Below are 24,502 nucleotides of genomic sequence, written 5' to 3' on the forward strand. Positions count from 1 at the left end.
ATGTTATCAAAAACAAAACAACAAGAAAGATTGTTTTATCATAATATTTAATATTATCTTTTCTTAACAAAATATTTAGTTTTGAAAGATGATGAACAGCTAGGATAACATGCTACTAATTACAAACCGTCTGGCTATAGAGATTGGGAACACTACGTGATATGGACCTCCGAAGACACAATTATCAGGAGGATAGATCCTTAATCACAATACGCAATGCTACAGAATAAAGACGTCATTTGGATTCTCAAATAATAAACTGAACTGAATATATAAATCAAATATTCAAATAACTAGCACATAGATTTTTACAGCAGATCGTAGTGTCAAATGACCATAAATAAATAAAATAGGATAAAGCGAGTTTAAATCATTACAACAAATGCACAACATTAAAATGTCAAAAATGTTTTTATCACAGTCGATATTGCTGCCATACAAACATGAGGCAGGGTTACACACGGTAAAAGCCCACAACAGAACACCAATATAGAAGCACTAGTTTCTGGGGGCTTATTACCGAACGCACATATTCATACACTTTCAACAATATTTAAGCAAACACAAATGGGCGGAGACAAAATAAAGAGACATTTAAGGTTTTGTGGCTAGCCATCCTCACACAGGGATATCAGTTAGAATTAATCATCCTCACAGCGAATAATCATCCTCCAGCATGACTGATTCCTCCTTCAGTACTGTCCATAATAGAGTATTCAATGGATCTCACTCATTTCAATACTGCAGAAAATACTGGTAGTTGAGGACGACACAGTGTTGTAATATGTCTCTTGTTGGTTAAAATGTTGATAAAATGTTTTTAAAATTTACATGATCTTAATAGACGAACCGTACGTATATGTCATAGATAAATTTATATACCTATACATAATATCAATTAAGAATGTGATTCCCATGGAACTTAACCTTACGAATGTCTTAAAATTATATGCATATATAAAAATACGTAACATATGAAATACATACACAAGAACACAATATTACAGATCTACATTATATATGTAACACTGTATTTACATGAATATATAAATGTTTTATATACATAATTTAATAACTTACAACTATGTAAAACATGTATATGTATACAAGTTATACCTTAACTTATATAATTGTATACAATATCTGTATAATATACATAACATACAACGTTAACGTCAGTAAACAATATACTGTAATATAACAGTAATATTATATCTGTATAATGTCTATACAGTATTTACCATAACTTATAATAACTTTCTGTATAATACAGTATATAACGATGAGACGTGATGAGATTAGTGTGGTGGGAATATGGCAAGTAATGGTTAATATTCCGGACAGCACCTGTCCAATCACAGAAACGCGAGTTATACCGACTCTTCGTGGGACTAGAGTCATGACAAATCGTCAAAGCAACATTCTGGTAATAATCAATAAATAACAACAATTTTAAAACAATGTTACTCTAACGTCGTCACGTCGGCGGAGGGCCGTCCATATATCGTAACATTGGTCCGAGAGAACGTCTAAAATTGTTCACTAAATCACAGCTATAGTCATCTTCTGTGATTGGTACGAGAATAGCGATGCCTAGCAACAAAAACAAAAGAAGATGCAGCGGCAGTGATGTCCAAAAAGCCCTCCTCAGTAATCCCATACAAACACGCTTCTCCTCAGCCCGGCCCTCATCAGGTTGACCTGTTAAGCTGAAACAACGAAAATAACAAATGTAAATTTCAATACACAATGTATATCAACAAAGTCGGTATATACTGCAAAGGATGTTTCGGATATTTTTTTTTATTTTGGCGAATATACCATGGTGCAGTAATATCATTTTTAGACGTGATGATGAAGCAGAACATCAAGATTCAGTCCTTTGCAGTATATATACATTGTAATTACATCTATGGATGAATTTCTAATTAAAATTTGTCCTAAAAATCTCAAGAACGAAGTACTAGCTGAATGAAATGGAATGATGAAAACTGATGGAGAAGGATTAACGAAAAAAAAACAATGCAAAATTGAAAATGGTGAAAGGTGTTAAGTCACATTAAAATGATGATAAACTTTAAGTGAAGACGAACGTTAAAATAAGAAATACAAGAATATGAGAACAATGACGAAAACTGAGTGAATTTAGGATGAAATGAAGCCTCAATGATAACTAATGAAAAGATTACCAATGAATATCAAACTTTACAAAATGAATATTGTTAGTAATGAGTAGTACTACATTTACTGCAGACTAATATGGTGAAGCTGTGATCACGGGATAATGGCGAATGGAGAACGATGCCTCATCACCATGGCAACATGCAATATAATCTCGACATGCAGTTAGTTGCGCCTTTCCAGTACTAAGAGTTAGTTATTACTTCTTTGATATGAATTAAAAGGCTTAATGATAACTAGATAATGATTCCAAGTTCTCCACTATTAATATCGTCAACTAAAACGTTATAATCACATTTTCGTATGGGTGTACTCTTTCACGAAATGGTATAGTTTTAAGATATTTAACACTATACATGTTCAAAAACTCTTTTAAGAGCAGCTGATGGACAAATCTAATAATTTTGGACAAAACTGTTTGAAACTGGCTTTGCTCTACGACACTTAGATTGTAGGCTCTATGATATAAAACCGCCAGAATTATGCAAATCAGGCCTACAGTATATGATCATTCTAAGTATACCAAATCATTTTATTAATATCGCAATATTCAAACGCTAGTATCACATGTACATTTATTTTTGACAGATTACAAAATTGTCGACAGAAAAAAGAGAAAGTTAAAGGACAACGGCTACTGTGTATACTGCCAATGTACAAGCCGTTTGTTGTTGTTATTTATCCGAAAATCTTGTTTGCTGTTATAGATGACCACACGTGTATAACTGATACGGTGAAAAGTTTCATCAAATTCAACTAACAGAAAGAGTTGCTAACGACCAACAGCAAGTGGATATCACTATCAAATTATGACTAAACGATATCAAACTAGTGAAATATTGGATTCTACTACTAACGCCACGAAGCATTACTAAAATACGATATTAGGATGAACAATGTATCACCATTCCAAGATTAGTGTGTTTTTCTAACAGGAAAAAGGATGATGTTGATCAATATCTATCTACCTACAAACTAACAATACTATAAAGGTAGGTCTACTGGTCGTTAAAATATTAAGACAGGGATTTTTCTTATTGCTAAGGCAAAGTAAGTGTCTGTATATAATAATGTAACTAATGGAAATAAACGCAAAACATTATCTTGATTAATGATTGTTAAGTCCAACAGTCTTTTTTTAAGAAAGGCTTTTGGAGTTGTATTCCTAAGTAAAACATGTCACAAAAAGTTCGGTTATTGATCAATTCTGAATGATTTTCTTCTTAGAAATACAGACACAAACTTTGACTGACTACATGAACTTTAATATTAACAACATTAACTAGAGGACATAACCAGTGAACTATAGGGACAACTTGACATGATACTCCCTACATTTTAGCTAGGCTAGCTAATTGGTGGCCCGCAACATCACATGCTCCCTAAAAACGAAACCAAAGCTGAACTCTTTAGTCAAAAGAAACACAAAATTCATATAGACAAAGATGGTCAGGGCCATCCATGCTGGAAAAAAAATGGAAAAGAAATCGAAGCCGTGCACAATCACATCTGCGAGCAAATTTCTGCAAAAGAAAAGTTCATGCAGCTGTATTCTAAAAGACTAAAAAGCGAAGGCAAATGATTGCAAAACACCCACAAAGCTAAAACCATCATGATACACTATTATACAGCTTATAATGTATCTTAAAATATATATTATATGTAACTACATGTGTATTTTTATACCTTTGTATATATCTAAATCCAAGTTTAAAGCAGGGATCCGGGGAAATAAAATTAGTACATTAACACATTCTTGTTGGCTTAATTTATAGTTTGCTTTGCTTTTTACAGAGATGGAAATACATAAATGTATACTATTTTAGAAATGATTACATATGTACATGTATTTGAAGATAAAAACGATTTTCATATATGAAGATGAAAACGATATTTATGTTTGATGCTGTAAACGCTCTAGGGCTTATACTCACTGACTTTACAACAATATGTATGTAGAAATAAAATCTATGTTACTTTTGATACTCTATGAATATCATTTTTGTAAATATTTAACAAATCACAACTATAGCTATAGTATCTTGGAGAACTATACTTCTTTGCAAAGGTTTCAGATTGGCTGGTTTTGGGAAAATGGGGTATGGGATATTTTCAAGAGCAAACTAGGAATTTGGTTAGTGAAGGCCCCATTTTATACTGTACCGGGTATGTGTACTTAAATTAAAGCACTCAAATTGTTATGCTCAGAAGGGGTATTGTGTTTTCAGCACAATCTTGGATGTGAATCTGATCATAAAAGGTGCTAAAATTAGCACACATACAGTAGTCGGCTAAAAAGACCTTAATTTCATATCGAAAGAGAGATTGCATGGTGTTTCACTTTTTAGAAATTTTAAACATTTGTAGTTCATTATCATCTTCACTCATAAATACCAGCCAAGCATAGCCTAAGAGCATCAGGTAGATTCAGGAAGATATAAAGTGTTAAATGTTAAACTATATATGTGGCAATCTAAACCAAGGGACTGGGCAAATATTTCTAACCTATTTACTAGTAATACACATAGATAGTACACAAAGATAGGCTGTGTGATGGGAATTCATGTTAAATTCTGAGTGGGAATCTAAAATTTCTAAACTATGTGTTTATATAAAGACTGCAAAATTGAAATGAATGTAGAATTCCTGTGATGGGATCTAAAGCTTATAGTTATGGATGTTGAACACTAGTGACTCGGCATTGGTGGGGTTGTGCTACCCAGAGTGAGGTCTGGGGTGGACATGTGCAGAATCAGAATCAGTTGTGTTCCAGAGGAGTAGAGCAGTAAACTAGCTAAGCCTGTTAGAGTACTGATTCACAAACTTTACTCAATTTCAGATCAGGAATATCATTTATGATTCATTGATGTTATATCCAATGGAGAAATGTTTACAGTTTTATATATATCCATGCATTTATATGTCTTTTACAACAACAAAGCATGCATCTTAGTAAGTTATTATCACATTTCCATGTAGAATAGTTCTTATGATATTAATAGCCACCATCTTTATATGTGAGCAACTTATATCCAACATTGACATATTATAGTCATTGCATAATGAAACCAAATAAAACAAGAAATAATAATTTGTGCATTTCTGTTTGTGGCTCCTCCAGAGAGCTTCCAAGTACATGCCAGCTAGATGCAAGGTAAGTAACAAGAATTAATTGTATTGCTGATTTTGGCAATTCAAAAAGGCAAAAATTATATACTGAATAAAGAAGCATTGTGTCATTGTGGACAAGATGCGGGACCCCGTCAGGGGGAGATAACTGGGCCACCACCTAGGTATACGGGGCTGCATATACAATAACCAGTATAGTAGGAGTTGTAGTAGCCATATTACTTGTCCGATTGTGGGGCAGACGCCCTCGCTCCCAGCAACGGTCGGGCCAGTCCGTACAAAAGCTGCAGGAAGTAACAAAGGAAAAAAGTGTTTCACTCACCTACTACCCAATAGCACACACAACACATCCTATAAGCCTACTGTTGGCCAGCTACACAACATGGACATCAACATTTGGATGGTCTTTGGATTGATTTTTAAAATCTTACCAAATATGCCAGTTCCAAAAATGTGTAGTTTCCATGAAAATTTATTCATATCTTTTTTCTTATATTTATTTCATAGATGATATAGTCAACTTGTAATCAATATTTAAGTTTATAAGGATGTTTTGCCATTTCTCTGACTTAAAATTCATTGATAAAGAGACATCACAGTTGTTCAAATTAAAGATGTTCCAAAAACACTGTGGGAAGACATTAGCAAGAGAACATTTACCAAAAGTTTGGGTTTTTTTTTTTTGAAATGAAAAATTAAAAAAAAAAAAAAAAATCCTTGACAGAGAAAAATCATCCTTCACTTTAGCAAGCAATAGAACCAAACTAAACCAGTTCATTATTAGACCTATAGATGAGCTTTTCTGGGATAAGATTCTTGTGGTGAAATGATGATGTCAACAGTGAAATCATCTACAATGCAGCTTAAAAGTAAGGCATGTAAGAGTTGAAGCAGATTTGATCATTTGTTTTTCAAAAGCAACAGAACAAATTGTCATAAAAACTTAAAGCTTCAAAATTAATTTAAAAAAAAAAGAACAAGATACAGATTATCACACTAAACACATCTGGTATGACTGTTTCAATAAACTCCGGCACAAATAAATTTGTTTTTTTATTATTCCTTTTCATAGTATCTATCCTTGATTAGAATGAATTCAGGACAATGCGTCATTTCAAAGCTTTAAAAGAAATGTAAAACACAGACAACAGTAATTCAGCATATTACAATGGCTTAGTAATAAAACGTATAAAATGACATAACACTTGAAATCAATAGTTTGATATTGATTCAGAAATGCTGACCAACATTTCTGTCTAACTACCAAAACCTATGTTTTATCCTAGGGTTCTTTACAACAACAGGGGAGATTTAAAGGTTGACATGTTGGTGTCCAATGTGCTGACAATGGTGAACGGGGATGGGTGTGGGAGCTACAGCTAGAAAGTCTGTGAAACATCATGTGTACTTATGTGCTTACCTTTAGGTGTAGCAAACAAAAACAACAAATATAAACAATAATCAATTAGCTATCTGTTACAACCTTTATCCAATGACAATATCAAAATGAACATTGTTGTACGCATTAGATACTGGAGATTTTAATACAATCTGCTAAGCCTCCACCCAAGAAAACAGCTGATTATTTGGAAGAACTCCAGAACTCTGAATACCAACATCAGCTTTCAAGATAAAGCACAAGGTCATCCAGTGCTAATGTTACCAAATTTTCTGAGTGGGTGACAATCTACTGACAGACAGACACCACAAACAGTTTAAGATGACTAAAAAACACTCCCTTGTAACATAAGACAGGCTCATCAGGTCTTCTGCACTGATATTTACTGTTTCTCTATTAGTTGATGCAATAAAACTTAGTTTTATTAAATCCTTAAAGATTGTAAATCAATCAAACAATAAACTCCTGGTCACAAGGGAGACAACCCTGAACGAAGAACAAACAGAATTAACACACATAAAAGAGAACTATTAGAGAGATGAGACCCTATCATTATGGTGCTGTTCCATATACCCTTTAGTGTGGATGGCTTTATAGACAAGAGGGGTGCTCACAATAAAACAATGTCTGATGAACAACAGAGAAAAGTCTTGGGAACAGTGACAATAAGTCAATATTAGCTAGATCATTCCTACAATATGTTACGACATTAAAACAATATTAGGTGTACACTGCTATCAGAGTTCAGAGTTCAATGTCGCACACAAGTGGCAGACCAGAGAGTTCAAAGTTCATGGTCACACATGAATGGCAGAGTACATACCCTGATAACCAACCAATCACAAGCAGCTGAATCTGGTAACAGGAAATACACCAAAGGGAGATAATTCTCACTCTAGACAAGGTTATCGTGATCCAATGAGATACAAGTAAATTCTATAAAACATTTTCCAAAAGATTTATTTGAAGAAACTTTCAACTTCAAGAGAATGAATGTCTTGATAGTACATTTAATAGTTTGTGACAAATCCAAAATAGTATACTTTCTAGGTATAGAATAATGAAATAATCAAATTTCATCATATAGGTAAAACAATATAATTTGAAAACCTCATACTTAATATATCATACATCAAATCATTGAACTTACTAAGCACAAACTACCATAACTGATATGGCTATACAGGTTTTCCTACACTACTGGTAGGATATAAAGGTGTAAATATCCTGGAACAAAATCATCTACATTATTAACCTTAGCACTAGCTATATTGGTGACATGGTGAGCTATACACATTCCACACAGGTGAGGTGACAAGAGTTAACCAGGTCAGTATTTACCTGTCTGGATAGCGCTAATGGAGATCGTGTCCGGTTACGGAGGAAGGATCCAGGTCGGTAGCTTGGAGAAAATCTCGGAGTACTGGTTCGTACAGATCGGGAGCCTGCAGATCCAGTACTTCTATCCGATGAGTGACTGTCCCCACTGATGTCAAGACTGTGAGATGGCTGTTAATAACAGAGCAATCAAGATGGTTAAGTTTATCCAAGTATCAGATACATATACTCATAATTACTTGTCTGTGATATATATACTCATTTATTGTTTCCCAGAGGGAAAAAAACTACAAATCATATCAGAAACATGATGGCATGTCAATACTGAACTTTTCTGGGGCTAGAAATAAAAGCCACTTAGCATTCCTATTTCTCATTGGTATAAATCTTTGTTTTTTCTTTACTGCTTTTTAAGATAATTTCCAAATAATAATTTCCTAGCCACATTAATGTACAAGTGGGTCATTCGGTACAGTATATGTTTCCCTGGAGCACTGATCCCTCGAATGAACTTGAAACGTTTGTTTGAATGAAGTCCAATGTCAAATTGTGGTAACTTACTGATGCTGGTTTTGAATAAGGTCGGATCTCGAGTCGATCCTCGAGACTGAGGATGTACGATGAACAGAGACGAAGCATAGCACGCAAACGATTGGCAATAATGTGCATCTTGTCTTTAGCAGTGACCATCTCCGTTGAGTCTGTGTTCATTAGCAGCTGGTCAGCTGTATCCTTCAGTGAGGTTACACGAGGCTGGTTACCCTGTAACTCCGATCGGATTTCCTGGAAAACGGCAACACAATTTTTTTATAAACGGAGGGTTATATCAAAGGGTTGTGGACCAAGAATACCTTATTTCTACCCTTTTTGGACAGTTATGAAGACAAATTCAAGACAGGCAAAAATGATATCAGCAAACAGCAAGACAATTCTTATTATAGGAGGGTTATATTCCAGACAGATAAAAGAATGTTGAGCTGGAATTTCTCTCTTCTCATTTCCACTATTTTTGTCCAATACTGAAAGGACAAATTCAAAACATGCAAAAATGGTATCGTTTCACTTGCATAATTCTACATTTGTCAGGATTTATTGAAGACAGCAAAGGCAAATTTATATTTTTTATGTGAAGGTGAAAAAATGAAAAAAATTGTGTTACACTATCTCTATCAAAATCATAAAAACATAGAGACTGTACCTTGGAATAGCCATCCAAACCAAATATCTCACCTTGAGTTTCTTGAGTTTTGACCAGAGTGCACTGTTGTCTGCCCCCAAGTTGACAGGCTCATTTTGTTGTAGTTTGGTTTCAATATTTTCCAGCCACAGTAACAGGTCGTGTATCGTGTGATGGAATTCCTGGCACTGCATCAGCGCCACTTGGAGTTCCTGCTGTAGTGTCGTCGCATGCGCACAAATAGCCTCCCAACGACGATTCATCTGTCGTAATTTGTCCTTGAGCAAACGACCTTCATCAGTACGAATGTCTATAAAGTTTTTACTAATAAGGTTGATTGATAGCACTCGGGTTTTCTTTGATTCTAGTTGAACTAAAAAGTCCTGTAAAGAAAAGAACTGAACTTAAAATTTTATTTTTATTTTTACTTGAACTAACTGAATATTTGAAACTTAATTGCTTTTTATTCATTTTCAATGAAAATTAACAATGCATTCACAATGCTATTAGTTTTCATATAATTTAATTGACAATTCCACTGATTATAGACTAAAGAGGATACAGTATTGGATATAGTTGAATTGTTTCATCAGTCCAGGCAAACTAAATGTTATACACCCAACTTAACAATTCACTCCACTGAAATACTCATATAACTTAAAATCTTACAATGATCCTGATGGTCTTTAGATGACAAGACTTGACTGTATCTAATATTACAGAATTCATCAATATTGTCAAATTAGTAAAACTAAATACTGGAAAGAAATGGTACAGCAGCTTGAGAAAGAGAGACAAAGCAGACTATACTTCACAAGGAAAGAGGACCATGAATACTGTAATGTATCATTTTAACTTCCAGACTATACTTCACTTTACTATCCTGACCCCGCCTCTTTTTACTCCCCCCTCCAAATTAGTATGATGTTTAACACTTACGGTACTTGTATCTTTTCTTTTCATTTATTTCTTGATTTGACACTTGATTTTTATTGAATTGTATAATAAAAATGGCGTCTATGGAAACAGGGGTATAAGAATCTATCTATCAGCAGCTATTTCTTGACATTGAACTCCAGACCATTTCTACATTTTCTGTATCCTTTCATGCATTATCCTTCATAATCAGGACTGTCAGTTCACAAAGTCATATCACAACTAAAAACCTCACAGACTCAAACACAAGCCCTCATACAACAAACTTTCAACCTTTGAAGGTCTAAATCTATAATTAATAACATAGAGCTATTTATGTTCTGGGATTGCCAACTTCTCCAGACTTTGGTAGCTACCAGAGGACGCAAACATTCTAACCACTAATCGCAATGACCCATATGTGGAGGGCTGTTGGTAGAGAGTTACACTGTCTATATACCCATTCAACTACTATATTCCATAGTTTGAGGGCGACCATGACATTAGAGTTCTACACAGTAACATTCTGGTCTGCCAGAGTTTCTTCCCTTGAATTTGTTTACACTCTATCAGTACTGACCCCTGTCCCTCCCCACAGTGGAGAGATAAAGGATTTCTGGTAACCACTTAAACCATTAACCATGCATTGTGGCTTGTTTCTAAATTGTTAAATCTATATTAAGGAACATGCAGTTAGTATAATCAAGATTTGAAAACACATACAGCATCTGAATCCAATATCAAGTGTTAAATGAATGATTGCTTTTATATGACATGAAAAATAAAGAAAAGTAAAACAGCAATTTCAATTCTCTGAATTCAGGGGTTAAAGCATACATGTTCTATACATATCTTTTTAAAAGAAATCTTTAGGAAGTACATAAACTGGTACATGTACTTAAGATGGGATGTTTAAATATGATAAATCTTTTAATTTAATTTAATTTTGTCAGATTACAAATTCATTGTTGTAGTGAATCATTTCCAAATTCTTGGATCTTTCTTAAATCTTTACATCTTCATTAATTTTTAAGACGAATAGAATTCAAAATATATTTGTCCTTATGCATCACATTTGAAACTAAATTAGCAATCAGACTTAATTTTTTTTAATTAATTGTAACAGATTCAATGTTTATATATGAAGCTATCTGAAAGCAACAAAACCTCAAATTAAAACACTGAACTGCACACTGTCAGCTGCCCATCATTAAATGCATCTGAACCCTCATCAAATAAAAATAAATCTTTGTCAATGACATTGTGTGTAAGTATAAAGCAAAAACCGGGGAAAGCAGAATACGGAGTAGACTAAAAGAATATTACAAAGAACTATATAGTCCAATACCTCTACTTTCAAAGGATCTAAAGAATTATCCTGAAATATAAATGGAAAAGATTAAAATTTTATGTTAGGACATTGGTTTGAAGTGATATATACCCCTGCGTTGGCTTACAATGAAAGTCACAAAAATCTGTTTTTGTATGAAGAAGAGATCATATTTTTTTTCCATTTGTAATATAGTACCCTAATTTTTTTTGGGAATATTCTGATGGTGAAATGTATTGTTAAGGTAATAATTCAATCATACTGTTTAGTTCAAAGTGTTTTGATTTTCCTGGCCAACTTGATCTAGCTAGTATACAAGTTTGTGACTACATTAAATAAGAACAATATTGAGTTGGTTCCCAACACAGAGTTACATCTACCCTTGACATAATGATCAACACCTTCTCTAAAGAGAAGATAACTCTGGAAAACGTTTACCCCTCAGTTCCTTGTATAGCTTAAAATATCCATAGGTTTTTTGTAAAACGTTACCTTATGTTGTCTTATAATGGAGTCGAGTTGGACGATGTCTCCAGGAAGAGGTCTGTGTCCGGACTGCATGGCTTCAGCATTGTCTAACCAGGTCAGCATGTTGTCCAGATCAGTCCGGAACTGACCCCAATCCTGTCTGTGCTGAGACAAACGGTAGTCCTTCTCTATGGCCTGGGCTTGTAACCGCTCCCATCGCTGTAACACGCCTGTAGGACAAAGGAATTTACTGTAAACTCAACAACCTAACCATTCTGTAACTGTTTCCAGTGCAATACTTGAGAGTGACTTTTGGTTGATTGTCGAGTTTCGCACAATATTTTCTAGTTTAGAGTTAACATTTTCGAGTTTACTCGACAGAAAAGAATTTCTAGGATACTTACTTCTAACCTCCTCATCGGCTGTAGGTATCACAGACAAACCGGTCTCTGACTTAGCCAGACGGTCAAGTCGGCGCACTTTGTCCACACTCTGCTCACATTCAGACATAGTCTGACCCTGCAAACATTAATAACATACCACTACAAATATTGCAAGATTTACATCAGTTAAAATAATTTTTCATTTTAATCAATGAATAAATCTCTGAAAACCTATAATTGTGATGGTCTTTTAGCAATCAAATCTATACACAAGACTAAAATCACATCAGGTACATAGAAGGAACTCAATTTCATGAAAATAAAAAGGTTTTAGACAAATTTTAGGGAATTGTGCTCAGTCCTACAAGAGAATATAAACACCAAAAACATGATGGTTAAAGCATGTATATAACATCTGAAATACTTGTTTAGGCCATTCTGGACAATTATGACATAATTACCGGTAGGTGTGAATTGATTCAGAAAGATAAGATTATAATCAAGAAGTGAAATCAATGACATCATCAAGATTATTGTTTGAAGGTTAGAAGAAACTTATTTGGAGTATTTTAGTAAATCTATGATATTGACATAAAATGTCTTATTTAAGCCTGTTATTAAAACTTACGTAGTCTGCCCCACTCATGTCGAGTCCGGGGCCTGTAGGAGTGGAACACCTCATCTCCCTCTCTGCCATCCTCAACTTGTGTTTAGCGTCTTCCAGTGCATCCACCAGATTCTCCAGTAATGTCTCTACCTTGGACTCCCGACTTCTCAGACTCACTTCTTCTCTCATACGCTTCTTCCTCTCATCACGAGAAAGACCTATAAACAGAAATATTGTCACTTAAATATTGGCCTTCCTAACATTTTTCTTCAACCTGCTTTGCATATAGAATTATTCTATGATAGTCAAACAAAATTCTACAATATTTTTGTATTTTTTTCAATCATGGGATTGCCATGAAAGCAAATTAGTAATTAATCTCAATGAAATCCAAACGAGGATTTTCTGTAAGAGTGTCCATTTGACTTTGACATAATTGGACAAGAATATGAAACACTATATGACTGTTAAGTTTTCTGTGACGCAGTTTGAAGAAAAGTAGATTGTGACTCAGATAGCATGATGAAGACATTATATAATTCCCCAGTTTTTGGGCTCACCTGTTGAGAAGCTGCTGTCTGACCGACTAGGTGAGCTGAATCGAGGTGACCGGATTGGAGATCTATTAGCATAACGACTCGGTGAGTTCTCCCTGAATGGTGAACGCCCTCTGGAGGATGGTGAGGATGTTCTGAGAGGTGATGATGACCTTGTTGGTGACCTTGACCTTCGTAACCGTGATGCTCTAACGGGAGTCATTGGTCGCTGTTGTAAGATACCCTGTCCAGCGGCTCGGCGTTTCTCCGGCGGACTTTCCGGAGGTGAGGCCTCAAGGTATGCCTCCAATTCCTGCATGTCCCAGTCTAAACTGTCTGGGGCCTTCAACTGACGCTCCAACAGATCAATTTCATCAACACCAGCACGTGCCTGGAGGTCAGCCTTTAATTGATCCTCCTCCTGAATCAGAGGTCAAAGGTAAAACACTCTTTCATATGCAAAGTAGACAGGGTCAGAGGTATTGCAAACAGAATTTAATATAAAATGACATATTACGACTAAAAATAACATCTGTGGTGTTTTCCTTTCTACAAGCTGTTAAAACACATATTGTACAGTTTATTGATTTGATACATACCTGTGCTTCAGCAACACATTGCAGTTTGTTTTGGTATGTGTTGATACGGTCAAACACCTTTCTGGAGTAAATCTTGAAGTCATCAAGTTCTTTTTGGACCAGGGCCGCATCAACACTGTCTCCCTTCTGTATGAGGTAGAGTGCTGATTGGTCGAGGTATTCTAGCCGTGGCTTCTTCCCATCTATCTCATCCTGAAGTCTCTGTCATACAAATGTTTTAGGTGAATGCATAACATTTCTCTGTCACACAATCAAATGACTTCTAATTGATACTAAGAGATCTGAAGAGATTGTAAAAACTCTTTTAAGAACAATTCTGTATGTTTCCCTATACACTATATAAATGTCACTTATTCATGATACCATCAAGGGATTTCTTGTAACAAAGTAAAAGACATCCTAACAACTATGACCACTTACTCTTGTTTCTGCCATCTTGGTTGGTGTGTCCATTGACAGGAGGTGTTCAATGTTTGTGAGTTGCATGTCAATGTCGTTTAACCAGGTGTATAGGTCATCTCGTACCGACGTGAAGTCCTGACGGAGTGTCGACGACTGCTTTAACTGACGTGTCATGTTAGATACACACTGCTGGAGCTTGTCCCAGCGACTGTTCGAATCCTGCATTTCTCGTTTGAGGTGGTTAGCATGGTCTGTGCGACCCTCGCGAGCGAGGCGGCGATACTGCCGATTTATGTTCTCCAAACTTGGTAGTTTTTCATGGACTTTCTTCTGAAGATTCTATCACAGAAAAAGAACAGAATACATTTTCTAAGATGATTTCCTTTGATCCATAAACATTATAATAAAATGTAAGTGAGCAACTTGGGTTTTTACTTCTTAAAGTTCTCTTAAACAATTAAACATTTTCCAGTTTTTTTATCTATAATGTTTTTATCATCAGCTTTTACCTCAAAGTGTTTAACTTCTTCTTTAGTCAGACTGACATCCAAAAGGTCACGAGGTGACCCAATGACCTCTTGCTCTACATCTGTCAACCAATCATCAAACAGTTTGAAGTCGTCCAGAAGAGCTTGCCACAACTCCCAAGTCTCCTCAATCCTGTCACACAAACCAAAACAGTTAGAGATTAGAGGGGAGTTAAACTTAAAGGTGCTCCACCGCTGACAGAGCATAAATGAAATCCATCACTTGAACAATAATTGGTGTTTAATCGTGTATATATATGTCTAATTAACACAAAAAATTATATAAAATAATTTATTTTGCCTTTGGTCCATGCTCAATCAGTACTTCATTCCATATAGGATATAGTGCCACAAAATTTTTTCGGGATGCAATTAATTATTTTTTGTAATTTTAACTTGAAGTAAAATGAGAAGCTCAAACTTTTCAATGGTGGTAATGGTGTAAAGTAAGTAACTTTTGTAACTGATGAAAAGTACTAAATCGTCTGCTCCTGTTTTTGATAGTGAAAAAATACCATTTGTCAGCGGTGGAGCATCTTTAATTATTTCAAAACCTTAAGCTCCTGGAGAAAAAGTTCTTTATAAAAACATGTACAGTTATATTGAAGGGTTTCTTTGGCTTCTTGAACTTAAAACTAGAAATGTTGGTAGGATACTAACATTGCTTTCATTTGAAATCTAGATGAGACAAAATGGGGTGGAAATGGCTAGGATAATTAAGACATGACCAAATGTGATAACATGGGTAAAAATATATGCCCCCACCATTCCATTAATGACATATATTGATAACCAGAACATTTTTGGCCTATCATTCCTAAAGAAATAAACAACATATTACCTTGCCCGGCGAGCTGGTGACTCTTGACAGATTGTGCGCCATCTCCTGTCTAAGTTTTTCATGGCGGTCTGGAGGGCGTTAAACTCGATCTCCGAAGGACAGGCATCCGTGTCGTGTAGGAGGACCTCACAGAGATTGAGTACAGATCCTACACCAGCGCTGTGGTGTTCTATATCTGTCTGGAGCTCCTATACAACATATTAACAGGTGTTAAACAGATTCATTACAGTGTTTCTAACATATAACTTTAATTATCAATTGATATATCTGACAACATAAAATGTAGATAGACATTTTTCGCAATTCAGCTTGATCAGATATTTTATCAAGAGAATTAAATCCAATTCTTTTAGATCTTTTATCTAATTCAAACAAATACCATTTAGTTTTGCTTTAAAAAAATCATGATTATCATTAAACATTTGAAAAACACAGTACAACAGTCTCTGTTACCTGTTGTTGCCCGAGCTTCTCCTGGATTTCTCTGCGGTTACAGACCTCATAGATAATTGGTCCATTAAGGTCATGCTCCATGTTGGAGAGCCATTTACGGAGGTTAGCCATACTCAGGTCCAGTTGCTGAACCGCCAACAATGTCTCTTGTAACTTCCTCTGTCTGTAAATGGAAAATCAACTTGTTTATTTATAATGTATTTAATCCAACATCCATAAAATCTCAAATCAGTGTCTCTTGTAAATTGTTTTAATCTACCATCAGATTCAAACTGTGAACCCAACTTTCATGACATCCTTTCTTATCTAGTACCCTCTTAATCTACAGCAGGAATTTACAGAATAAAGAGTTTCCCATCTACACTATATAATACCTTAAATGCGAATCCACAACCATTTGTCATTGATAATTCATAAATACAGAAATAAGTCGGTTACATTGGGATGAGACCAGAGTTACATTTATATATATATATATATTAGGATAAGTTTACTGACCTGAAGTTGAGAACAGACGACAGGTGCTGCCATTTTTCCTCGAGTCGCTGTATTCTGTTTTCGATGTCTGAGGATCGTATTTCACTGCTGACCTTCATTAACTCCTTGCCTTGTTCTACCAGACGAATCTTTTCTCGTTCCCTGTCGGCCATTTCCTCACGGAAGTCCTGGTTAATGAAATGTATTGGTAATTAAATCTTTAAGGCTTTCATAAAAATTTGGATTATCATCAAATGAACAATTTTCAGAATTCACTCTTTAAGCTTCTTTAAAGTTTTTGCCTCTATTAAAGCTGATTTGTTGCATTTTATACCTGTTCCATAGAAGTTATGAAATGTACATGTATTTAAGTCATTTTGTGCTGTATGTAACATGCAGTGACTGATTTACCATATATTGTAGCATTTCAAAAGTGATGGAACAATTACCATACAATGTCAAATTTTAAAGTGTCATATGGTCAAATTCATCAAAACAGAGAAAGATGAAAATAAATAGTGCCAAGTTAGGAATCTGCTAAATAAGAAACTGTTACATAGGTTTAGGAGATTTAAGATGTTGAATTTCAAAGAATTTAAATAAAAATAGAATTAGTATGACAACTCTTAGTCAATACCAATGAAAAACCTGCAATAAGCTGATTCACTATTTTAAACAAAAATTTCTGTAATGGAGGCTAAAGGTCTAAATGTAGGTCAAAATGAACAACTTAGGGTATTTGTGATCTTTGAATTTCTAGTGAAATGAAGTGAGAAGATAGAGTGTAGATGAAATAATGCACAGAAAGATGATGACAACCTAGATCTATATTGCCCCAACCCCTTCCTATCTGTGATGTGATATACAAGTATATCATCAAAATATAACTTGGATCAAGAAAAAATAGTGAGACTTTAAGATGGACAGAGAGAATATCTCTTCTTAGTGAAACAGGAAATATTGAAGATAACGAGTTATTGCATCAGAAGTTTAAGAAAGACACAAAGTTACAACACAACATGGCTGTGATCGAGACAAACCTTCTGTATCATGTCCTATGGCAGCAAAAATATACACATTTACAGACATTGTAGTCTTACACATTTTTCTTATATAATTCTAGGTAAGTAAAATCATTAATGAACTTTATTAATTCTTAAAGCACAACAACCTTTGTGATATCAAAATGTCTACAAGCCGGCCACCTATCTATCAGCCATGACCTTTACATGTACCTTGTCAGTTCCAGCAATCTGTACATGTTTAATGCATAGTTTATATAAACATGGAAAATCCATGAAAACAATGTTAATCATTTTGCAGGAAATTATTGATTATTGGAATCCAAAGCTTTAAACACTGCACACTTAATCTACCAGAAATACTATGTAGGTTTTCCTTTCAAATTTATCTATCGAAAATATGGCTGATAAATGTCAATTTGCAATGAAAAAGATTGATGTTTTTAGAAATGTTCACAATTTTAAAGATTTTATTACACTGGGATCTGACTCCTATAAAACATAGACACATTTGTTATACAATTATTGCCCTCTATCAAGGTTAAAATGAATATCTGAAAACCAAAGAAGACGAATCATTATCTTTACCTTCTGCATTTTGGTCAACAGGTCCTCAATGTGGTACTCCTTGGTAGAGATGACCTTGACCTCCATCTGATCTATCCACTCCATGAGGTCATGGACACGCTCATTGAAGGTCGACCAGCGGAACATATTGTCATTGATGCGCTGAGCACGAAGTGCTGCCTGGTTGCGAAGTTCGTCCCACTGTTTATTAAGTAGTCGAACTCTCTGGTGAAGGACATTCAGGTCATCAGCCTGAATCACCTCCCCTAATCTCCTCTCCTTGGCAAGTAGAGCATCACGCTTAATCTCAGCATTAGCAAACTCTGTCTCGATGTCCTATAGGAGAAGAAATGAGTGAAATAATGAGAAAAACCTAATTATGGATTTTATAATTCTAGAAGATTATTAATCTAGCAACTTTAGATAATCATTCAATTGTCCATTACAATTATGGTTTTAAGGTCTTAAACAGTCCCCAGTCTGACCTAGCTGTTTCCTGTTTCCTATCATTTGTGGCCTGTGAACATATTTGCCTTTGACCTGTGACCTTTATTCTCTGACTTGTTGTCTTTTGTTGCCTAGGACATGTAACCTCTCTAAAACCTATCTACACAACTCATAAATACATATATGTAGGACTGGCTTAGGTAGGCCTTGACTGATGCCAACTCCTATTCATTATCTTTGCATTTATAATGGTTGAAATTGAGATACAATCATTGACATATATACAATTAACAAAAACAAATGCCAAATGCAAATCTTCTACATACTTAATTATACAATAACCATGCATTCTACCTTGCATTTGTGTAACTCTGCCTGTAGTTGGTCGTAGGCGGTGGGAAGATCGGCCGTGAGTTTATGTCTGGTGTCCTTCAGCCAGCTGAGGATGTCTTCAATGTCTTCCTCACACTCCTGCCACTGTTTCAGTACAGACTCCAGCTTCTGACATTGGTCGTCAAGGTTACCATACAGCTGGTGCCAGTACTGCTGCAGCTGAGCGGTGCAGACTTTGAGCTCGTCAGAAGCATCTGAGTCAGCACGCTGTAACAGAGCTTTACTCTGATCATGCATCTTCTTCAGAACATCCTCTTGCAGTTTGAACTCTGTCTGTGTTTGCTGCAAATATAGTCATTGTTGCAGAAATAAAACTTTCATTCTAATAAACTGTACATGATAAGTGTTTTACCAGGTCAGCTTACACTATCATCTTATTCATTTAGATGTTTGAACTCTCCAACAAGTTCAATATGATAATTCATAGAACATCATTGTATTTAGTTACAGTGACCTTATAGTCATAATATGTTGTAGATTAGAAACTGGAATCATACTAATACTCTAATTGTAAGACTAAAAATTCTTGCTTGTTTTCATAACTATACTTTATAAAGTGCCTTGTAGGTATAGCTCAACATTATTGATATATATTACCTACCAGCAGAACAAATTTTCATTTAATGACATTTTGTTCCCCTGGGAGATTGTGAATATTGGTAAATGTTTATATATTGATGAAACTTTTTACAGAAACAAGTGAAGCATGAGAACCAACATATATGGAGATAAAATTAATACTGCACCAGATTAGCCCACCAATGTATACTTTTTCCCTTCATGTATTGTTTCACAAGTATTGAAACAGATGTAAAGGACAAAAATGTATAATTATCAGGGAAGAACTAAATCCAATGGAGTTGTTTATGTGTTAAAAACTCAGGATTCCATAGCCTGTGAAAATAAGCACCCTCACAGTGTCAGATCGGAAAATGACAGACAATGATATGAACAGTGAATAACTTACTCTGGCCTTGTCCAGTAAATTTTTGATTTTCTGCAATGACACCAAGTCAACCTCAAAAGCCTTCATTCCAAACTCTTTTTCTGTCAGCCAATCACGAAGTCTCTCTGTCAGCTCATTAAAGGCCTGCCATTGTTTTATTGTATTGTCTATAATAGCCTTCCTTTGATTGGCTCGTCGCACCACACTCTGCCACTGATCAGCCAATAAGTGAAGCTTTTGCTGAAATTCTTCTTTGTCCTCCACTTTTCCTTCTTTCATCATTTTCTGTCCATCACTAATGATGGCATGTAGGATCTGTTGTTTAGTGTACATATCAGACTCAAACTTCTGTAATAGAAAAAGATGATTTGATGAAGTTTGGTTTTTATTGCTGTACATCCAACCACATGGTCAATTCAGGATTGCCTTCCAGCACTTTAGCGAGGTGATTTGTTTTACAAGATTGTTATATGTTGGTGTTTGCTCTATTTGTGATAGTGGGCCTATAATCACACATGTACTTTGTAGTGCTACTTCAATGAATTTGCAAAAATAAGAAGTGCTAAACTTAGAACTCTCTCACAGACGAAGATAACAAATGCTATGATAGGGAAGATACCCGATTCTGAATCCGTGCTTTTCTTCCATTAAGACAAAATTGTGTTATTACAACATTGTTATCAAAAAACTTTTCAACAATAACAAAAATATGATTTTGAATTAACACAGTATTAAGTTTATTTAAAAAGTTTCAATTCAATTTTACCTCACAGTTCCTCTGCTGATCTGTGAGATCGGCAAGGTTACCAGCAATCTCGGTTGACAGATCCTGTTCCGTCTGAGCGAGGAAAGTCATCCAAGCGTCACACTTCTCAGTGAAGTCTTGTTGGATCAGAATGATGCCCTGCAGTATCTTGTTCTGTTCTTTTGTCTCACTGTACAGTCGCTGGAATTTATGGTTCAGTTCCCGAAGGGCCATAGAATCCTCCTCACTGAGGGCCATTCTGTAGCCCAGGTCATTGAGTGCATCCAACTGTGGCATGTTGTTACTGAACTGAAGAGTAAGATATTTTATCTCATCGTATCTTCTTTGCAATGCCTGCTCCTCTGATGAGCTGGGAATCTCTTCTTCACCGAGCGTCTGCTCAGCTTGATCAAGGAATGCTGTCATGGATGCAAACAGATCCTTGAAGCGCTGCCTCTGAGACAGATCGCCTTGAAGCAGCTTGACTTGCTTGGCCAGAAGTTGACGCAGAGCCATGACACGTGCTTCAATGGCAGTTTGACGGGAGGTAATTCCAACGATGGATGATGTATCCATATTTTTGGTGATTGTGTCGCTGAGTTGGTAAAGGGAACTGAGGCGTGACTGGAAGTTATCAAGTTCTCTTTGCAGGGCCTACAACAACAGATAGACATGGTATTCTTATAGATATGTATATGTACACATAAAGTCAGCTTTAACAGAAATATAGAAAATTACAAATACAGAATACACTGCATCAATTTTAACTATTATTATTCTCTGGATCCAATAAGAGCCCAGTGAGTTATATCTATTTAAAATCTTCACTAATACCAAATGGTTTTTTTGGTACTATATACCATACCAAGCTTGTATTTACCTTGCTCTTTTGTAAACACTCCTCGCGCTGTGAACTGTCCTCTCGTACTGCCACTAGCTCGTTACAATGCCTCTCCTTGGTATCCAGCCATCGCCGGGCATAGTTATATTCCTCTTCATACTGCTGCCATTGCTGAAGGCAATCCTCAAACCTCGCACTACGATCCTGGAGCTCTCCACACATACGGCGCCACCTGATGTGAAAACATTAAAATATAATTTTTAAAAATTCATACAACCTCTAAACCCTTCTACATCCAGTTCTAAATATATACAGTTTATATGTCCTTGGGTAGATATTAGTTGTGGAAGAGAATTATTAAAAGTCAGCTAACCAACAATTCTTATTTAGTACTGAACATTAATTGTTTAAGCTGTCAGGGTTACATTCAGTATTATTTATTAAGATGACACTTACTTCCCAGAGATGTCGGCAAGAGTAGTCTGTATTTCCTTCCGTACTGGGGCTTCACACACCTGTATTAACTGATTGCCAAGGGTAACGAACCGATCATAACCGGCAGTGCCTCTTTCTACCTCTCCACAAAGACTCTGTAAAGAAAGAACTTTGTATCAGAAAAGTATACTTTATTACAATTTTTAAATTGGTTGACCCATGAAAAAACCTTACTTGATAGACTCTGTGATTTCCTACTGATTTCTTGGGTGTTTTTGTTTTGCTTTTTGTTTTGTTTATGACGTTAACGCTACTAATACACCAATATCAGCATTAACTACTAAAGAAAGTTTATCATGATTCATCAACTTCTAATTAAATCCCTTAACCATTATAATCACCACTTACCCTGAGTTTGTCGACCTGCATTCGGAGGGTAGTGATGTCGCCTCCCACCAGGTTGTAGCGTCCCAGACAGTAGTCTGTCTCTGACAGGATCTGGTTGGTGTTCTGTAGTTCCTTGGAGTAGGACTGCCACTGGTTACAGAAGTCCAGTAACACCGACTCTAACTCCTTCACCTGCTGGGAAAGGTGGCGCCACTGTTGGTCCAGTTCGTCCATGCTTGACTGGATGTTCTTCTGACAATCAGGTGAGTCTTCACTAAGTGTAACCAAGCGTGACCCCAATTCTTTTACGCTCTGTATATCCTCTTCCTTACTGGCCAAGGTACGCTCCAAAATCTATAGAAAACATTAAATTAGCAATAAATAACAACCTAAATAAAAAATTTAAACAACATCAGTTTATTTGACATTAAAATTTTTGGGTAGATTTTTGGTTACAAAAAAAAAAAAAAAAAAAAAATAAAAAAAAATCAATACCCCAAAGCATTTTATTTTAAAAAAAATCAATACCCCAAAGCATTTATACATTTTAGATTTTTTGTTTTTTTTTGTTTTGTTAAATCTTAAATCTTAAATCATTATAATGTTTTAAACCAAATAAATAATTTCTCTGAGAGATATTTCATTTGTTTTGTGGCTTTATGGTTTTTCCTTATCTTGTGACTTCCCACAGTATGATCTAGTGACCTCGCGATCTCTGGTTAAAAAAAACATATGATACAATTGAAGACTGTGGGTATAGGCCTATGATGAATTCATTTTTTGTGGCTTTGTGACCCTTGTGACTTCCCACAGTATGATCTAGTGACCTTTCATTTTGGTTAAAAAAACATATGATACAATTAAGACTGTGGGTATAGGCCTATGATGAATGCATTTTGACCTTTCCTTTCATTTTACATAACCCTTTTTCTTTTCTATATGACCTTTTTTATTCACCTACCTTACAATCCTTGATAGTCTGTCGGATGCTGACTTCGTGACCAATGAGTCGGTACCTCTTGACCTTGTCCTCCTGGTCGTGGAACCATTCCTGTAGACGGAGCAGGGCCCGATTGTATTCCATCCACTTTGTGTGCATCATTTCTAGTGTCTTCAGTTTCCCAGACACATCCTGACTCAGACCCTGCCATCGTTTATTCAGGTGTCCTAGTCGTTCGGCAAAGTCTGTCTTGTCAGCAGACATGGGGGCTTCGTCGCCTTCTGGTGAACTTGTCTGCAATGCTGACTGGTTCACAAAGTCCATCGTCAGCTGTTTGTTCTGTAGTTCTATCTTAAAGTCCTGTGAACCATACATATGAAGCAATAAAGTATCTAAACACTAAAACTTACCATTAAAGATCATAGCAGATATTGTAGTTAACTGTATTGAAGTAGAACACCCATTTTATGCCATTTCTGACTTTAAAAAAAGATTAATTTGGGATATGTTTTTGCCTGATTTTTTTGTTTGTTTTTAAAAAAAATATAAATCTGCTGGATTCAGAGAAGAATCTCCTTAATGATCCTATTGTCATTACATTACATAAACTTGCATCTGGAAGAAATAAAGTAATGGTGACAGGCCAAATATCTTACCTTGAATTTTTTCAGTAGGATTTCTATATCAGCTAAATCCTTCACAGGTCGCTGATTTTCATCTGTGACGGCTGTCTCCATATCAGTGAGCCATGAGCCCAGTTCATGGAGTGCCTGTCGGGATGGCATCAGGTCCATCTGAGCAGTATGGAGGAACTCCTCTGCCTTACCGATGTCATGCTGGAGTAGTCCCCACTGGTCCTCAAACCAGGCGAGTCGTGTCTCCAGATCAGTCGTACTGTAGGAGGCGTTCTGTGAGAGCTGGTTGCCCACAGACAGGATTTTGTTCTTTAGGGGGATCTGTACTTCTACCTCTTTACGGAACTCCTATAAATCACATACAACTAGAGCTTTAAAATTG

At 35.7% G+C, this 24,502-nt stretch overlaps 1 protein-coding gene across 15 annotated transcripts in view; it reads right to left on the bottom strand.

The window, feature by feature from the left end:
- Nucleotides 1-30: 30 nt before the first annotated feature.
- LOC138318562 (muscle-specific protein 300 kDa-like) overlaps nucleotides 31-24,502 on the bottom strand; it is a 197,561-nt gene continuing 173,089 nt past the window's right edge. For 11 of the 15 annotated variants that reach the window (XM_069261040.1, XM_069261038.1, XM_069261045.1 and 8 more), the window contains 26 exons: nucleotides 24,142-24,468; nucleotides 23,507-23,845; nucleotides 22,567-22,899; nucleotides 22,180-22,313; nucleotides 21,763-21,955; nucleotides 20,904-21,536; nucleotides 20,159-20,485; nucleotides 19,153-19,473; nucleotides 18,373-18,687; nucleotides 17,803-17,817; nucleotides 16,784-16,950; nucleotides 16,286-16,448; nucleotides 15,833-16,020; nucleotides 14,974-15,124; nucleotides 14,483-14,803; nucleotides 14,063-14,263; nucleotides 13,488-13,884; nucleotides 12,949-13,145; nucleotides 12,342-12,456; nucleotides 11,962-12,167; nucleotides 11,488-11,517; nucleotides 9,278-9,607; nucleotides 8,609-8,830; nucleotides 8,051-8,218; nucleotides 5,533-5,594; nucleotides 31-1,709 (listed from right to left, as the gene is read on the bottom strand). In XM_069261040.1, the coding sequence (XP_069117141.1) occupies nucleotides 1,478-1,709; nucleotides 5,533-5,594; nucleotides 8,051-8,218; nucleotides 8,609-8,830; nucleotides 9,278-9,607; nucleotides 11,488-11,517; nucleotides 11,962-12,167; nucleotides 12,342-12,456; nucleotides 12,949-13,145; nucleotides 13,488-13,884; nucleotides 14,063-14,263; nucleotides 14,483-14,803; nucleotides 14,974-15,124; nucleotides 15,833-16,020; nucleotides 16,286-16,448; nucleotides 16,784-16,950; nucleotides 17,803-17,817; nucleotides 18,373-18,687; nucleotides 19,153-19,473; nucleotides 20,159-20,485; nucleotides 20,904-21,536; nucleotides 21,763-21,955; nucleotides 22,180-22,313; nucleotides 22,567-22,899; nucleotides 23,507-23,845; nucleotides 24,142-24,468 (6,087 nt within the window). In that variant the 3' untranslated portion in view covers nucleotides 31-1,477. The remainder of the gene's footprint in view (nucleotides 1,710-5,532; nucleotides 5,595-8,050; nucleotides 8,219-8,608; nucleotides 8,831-9,277; nucleotides 9,608-11,487; nucleotides 11,518-11,961; nucleotides 12,168-12,341; nucleotides 12,457-12,948; nucleotides 13,146-13,487; nucleotides 13,885-14,062; nucleotides 14,264-14,482; nucleotides 14,804-14,973; nucleotides 15,125-15,832; nucleotides 16,021-16,285; nucleotides 16,449-16,783; nucleotides 16,951-17,802; nucleotides 17,818-18,372; nucleotides 18,688-19,152; nucleotides 19,474-20,158; nucleotides 20,486-20,903; nucleotides 21,537-21,762; nucleotides 21,956-22,179; nucleotides 22,314-22,566; nucleotides 22,900-23,506; nucleotides 23,846-24,141; nucleotides 24,469-24,502) is intronic. The other 4 variants (XM_069261036.1, XM_069261046.1, XM_069261039.1 and 1 more) reach the window with 3 other exon arrangements.

This window comes from Argopecten irradians, chromosome 3 (genome assembly GCF_041381155.1).
Source record: "Argopecten irradians isolate NY chromosome 3, Ai_NY, whole genome shotgun sequence".
Classification (NCBI taxonomy): domain Eukaryota; kingdom Metazoa; phylum Mollusca; class Bivalvia; order Pectinida; family Pectinidae; genus Argopecten; species Argopecten irradians.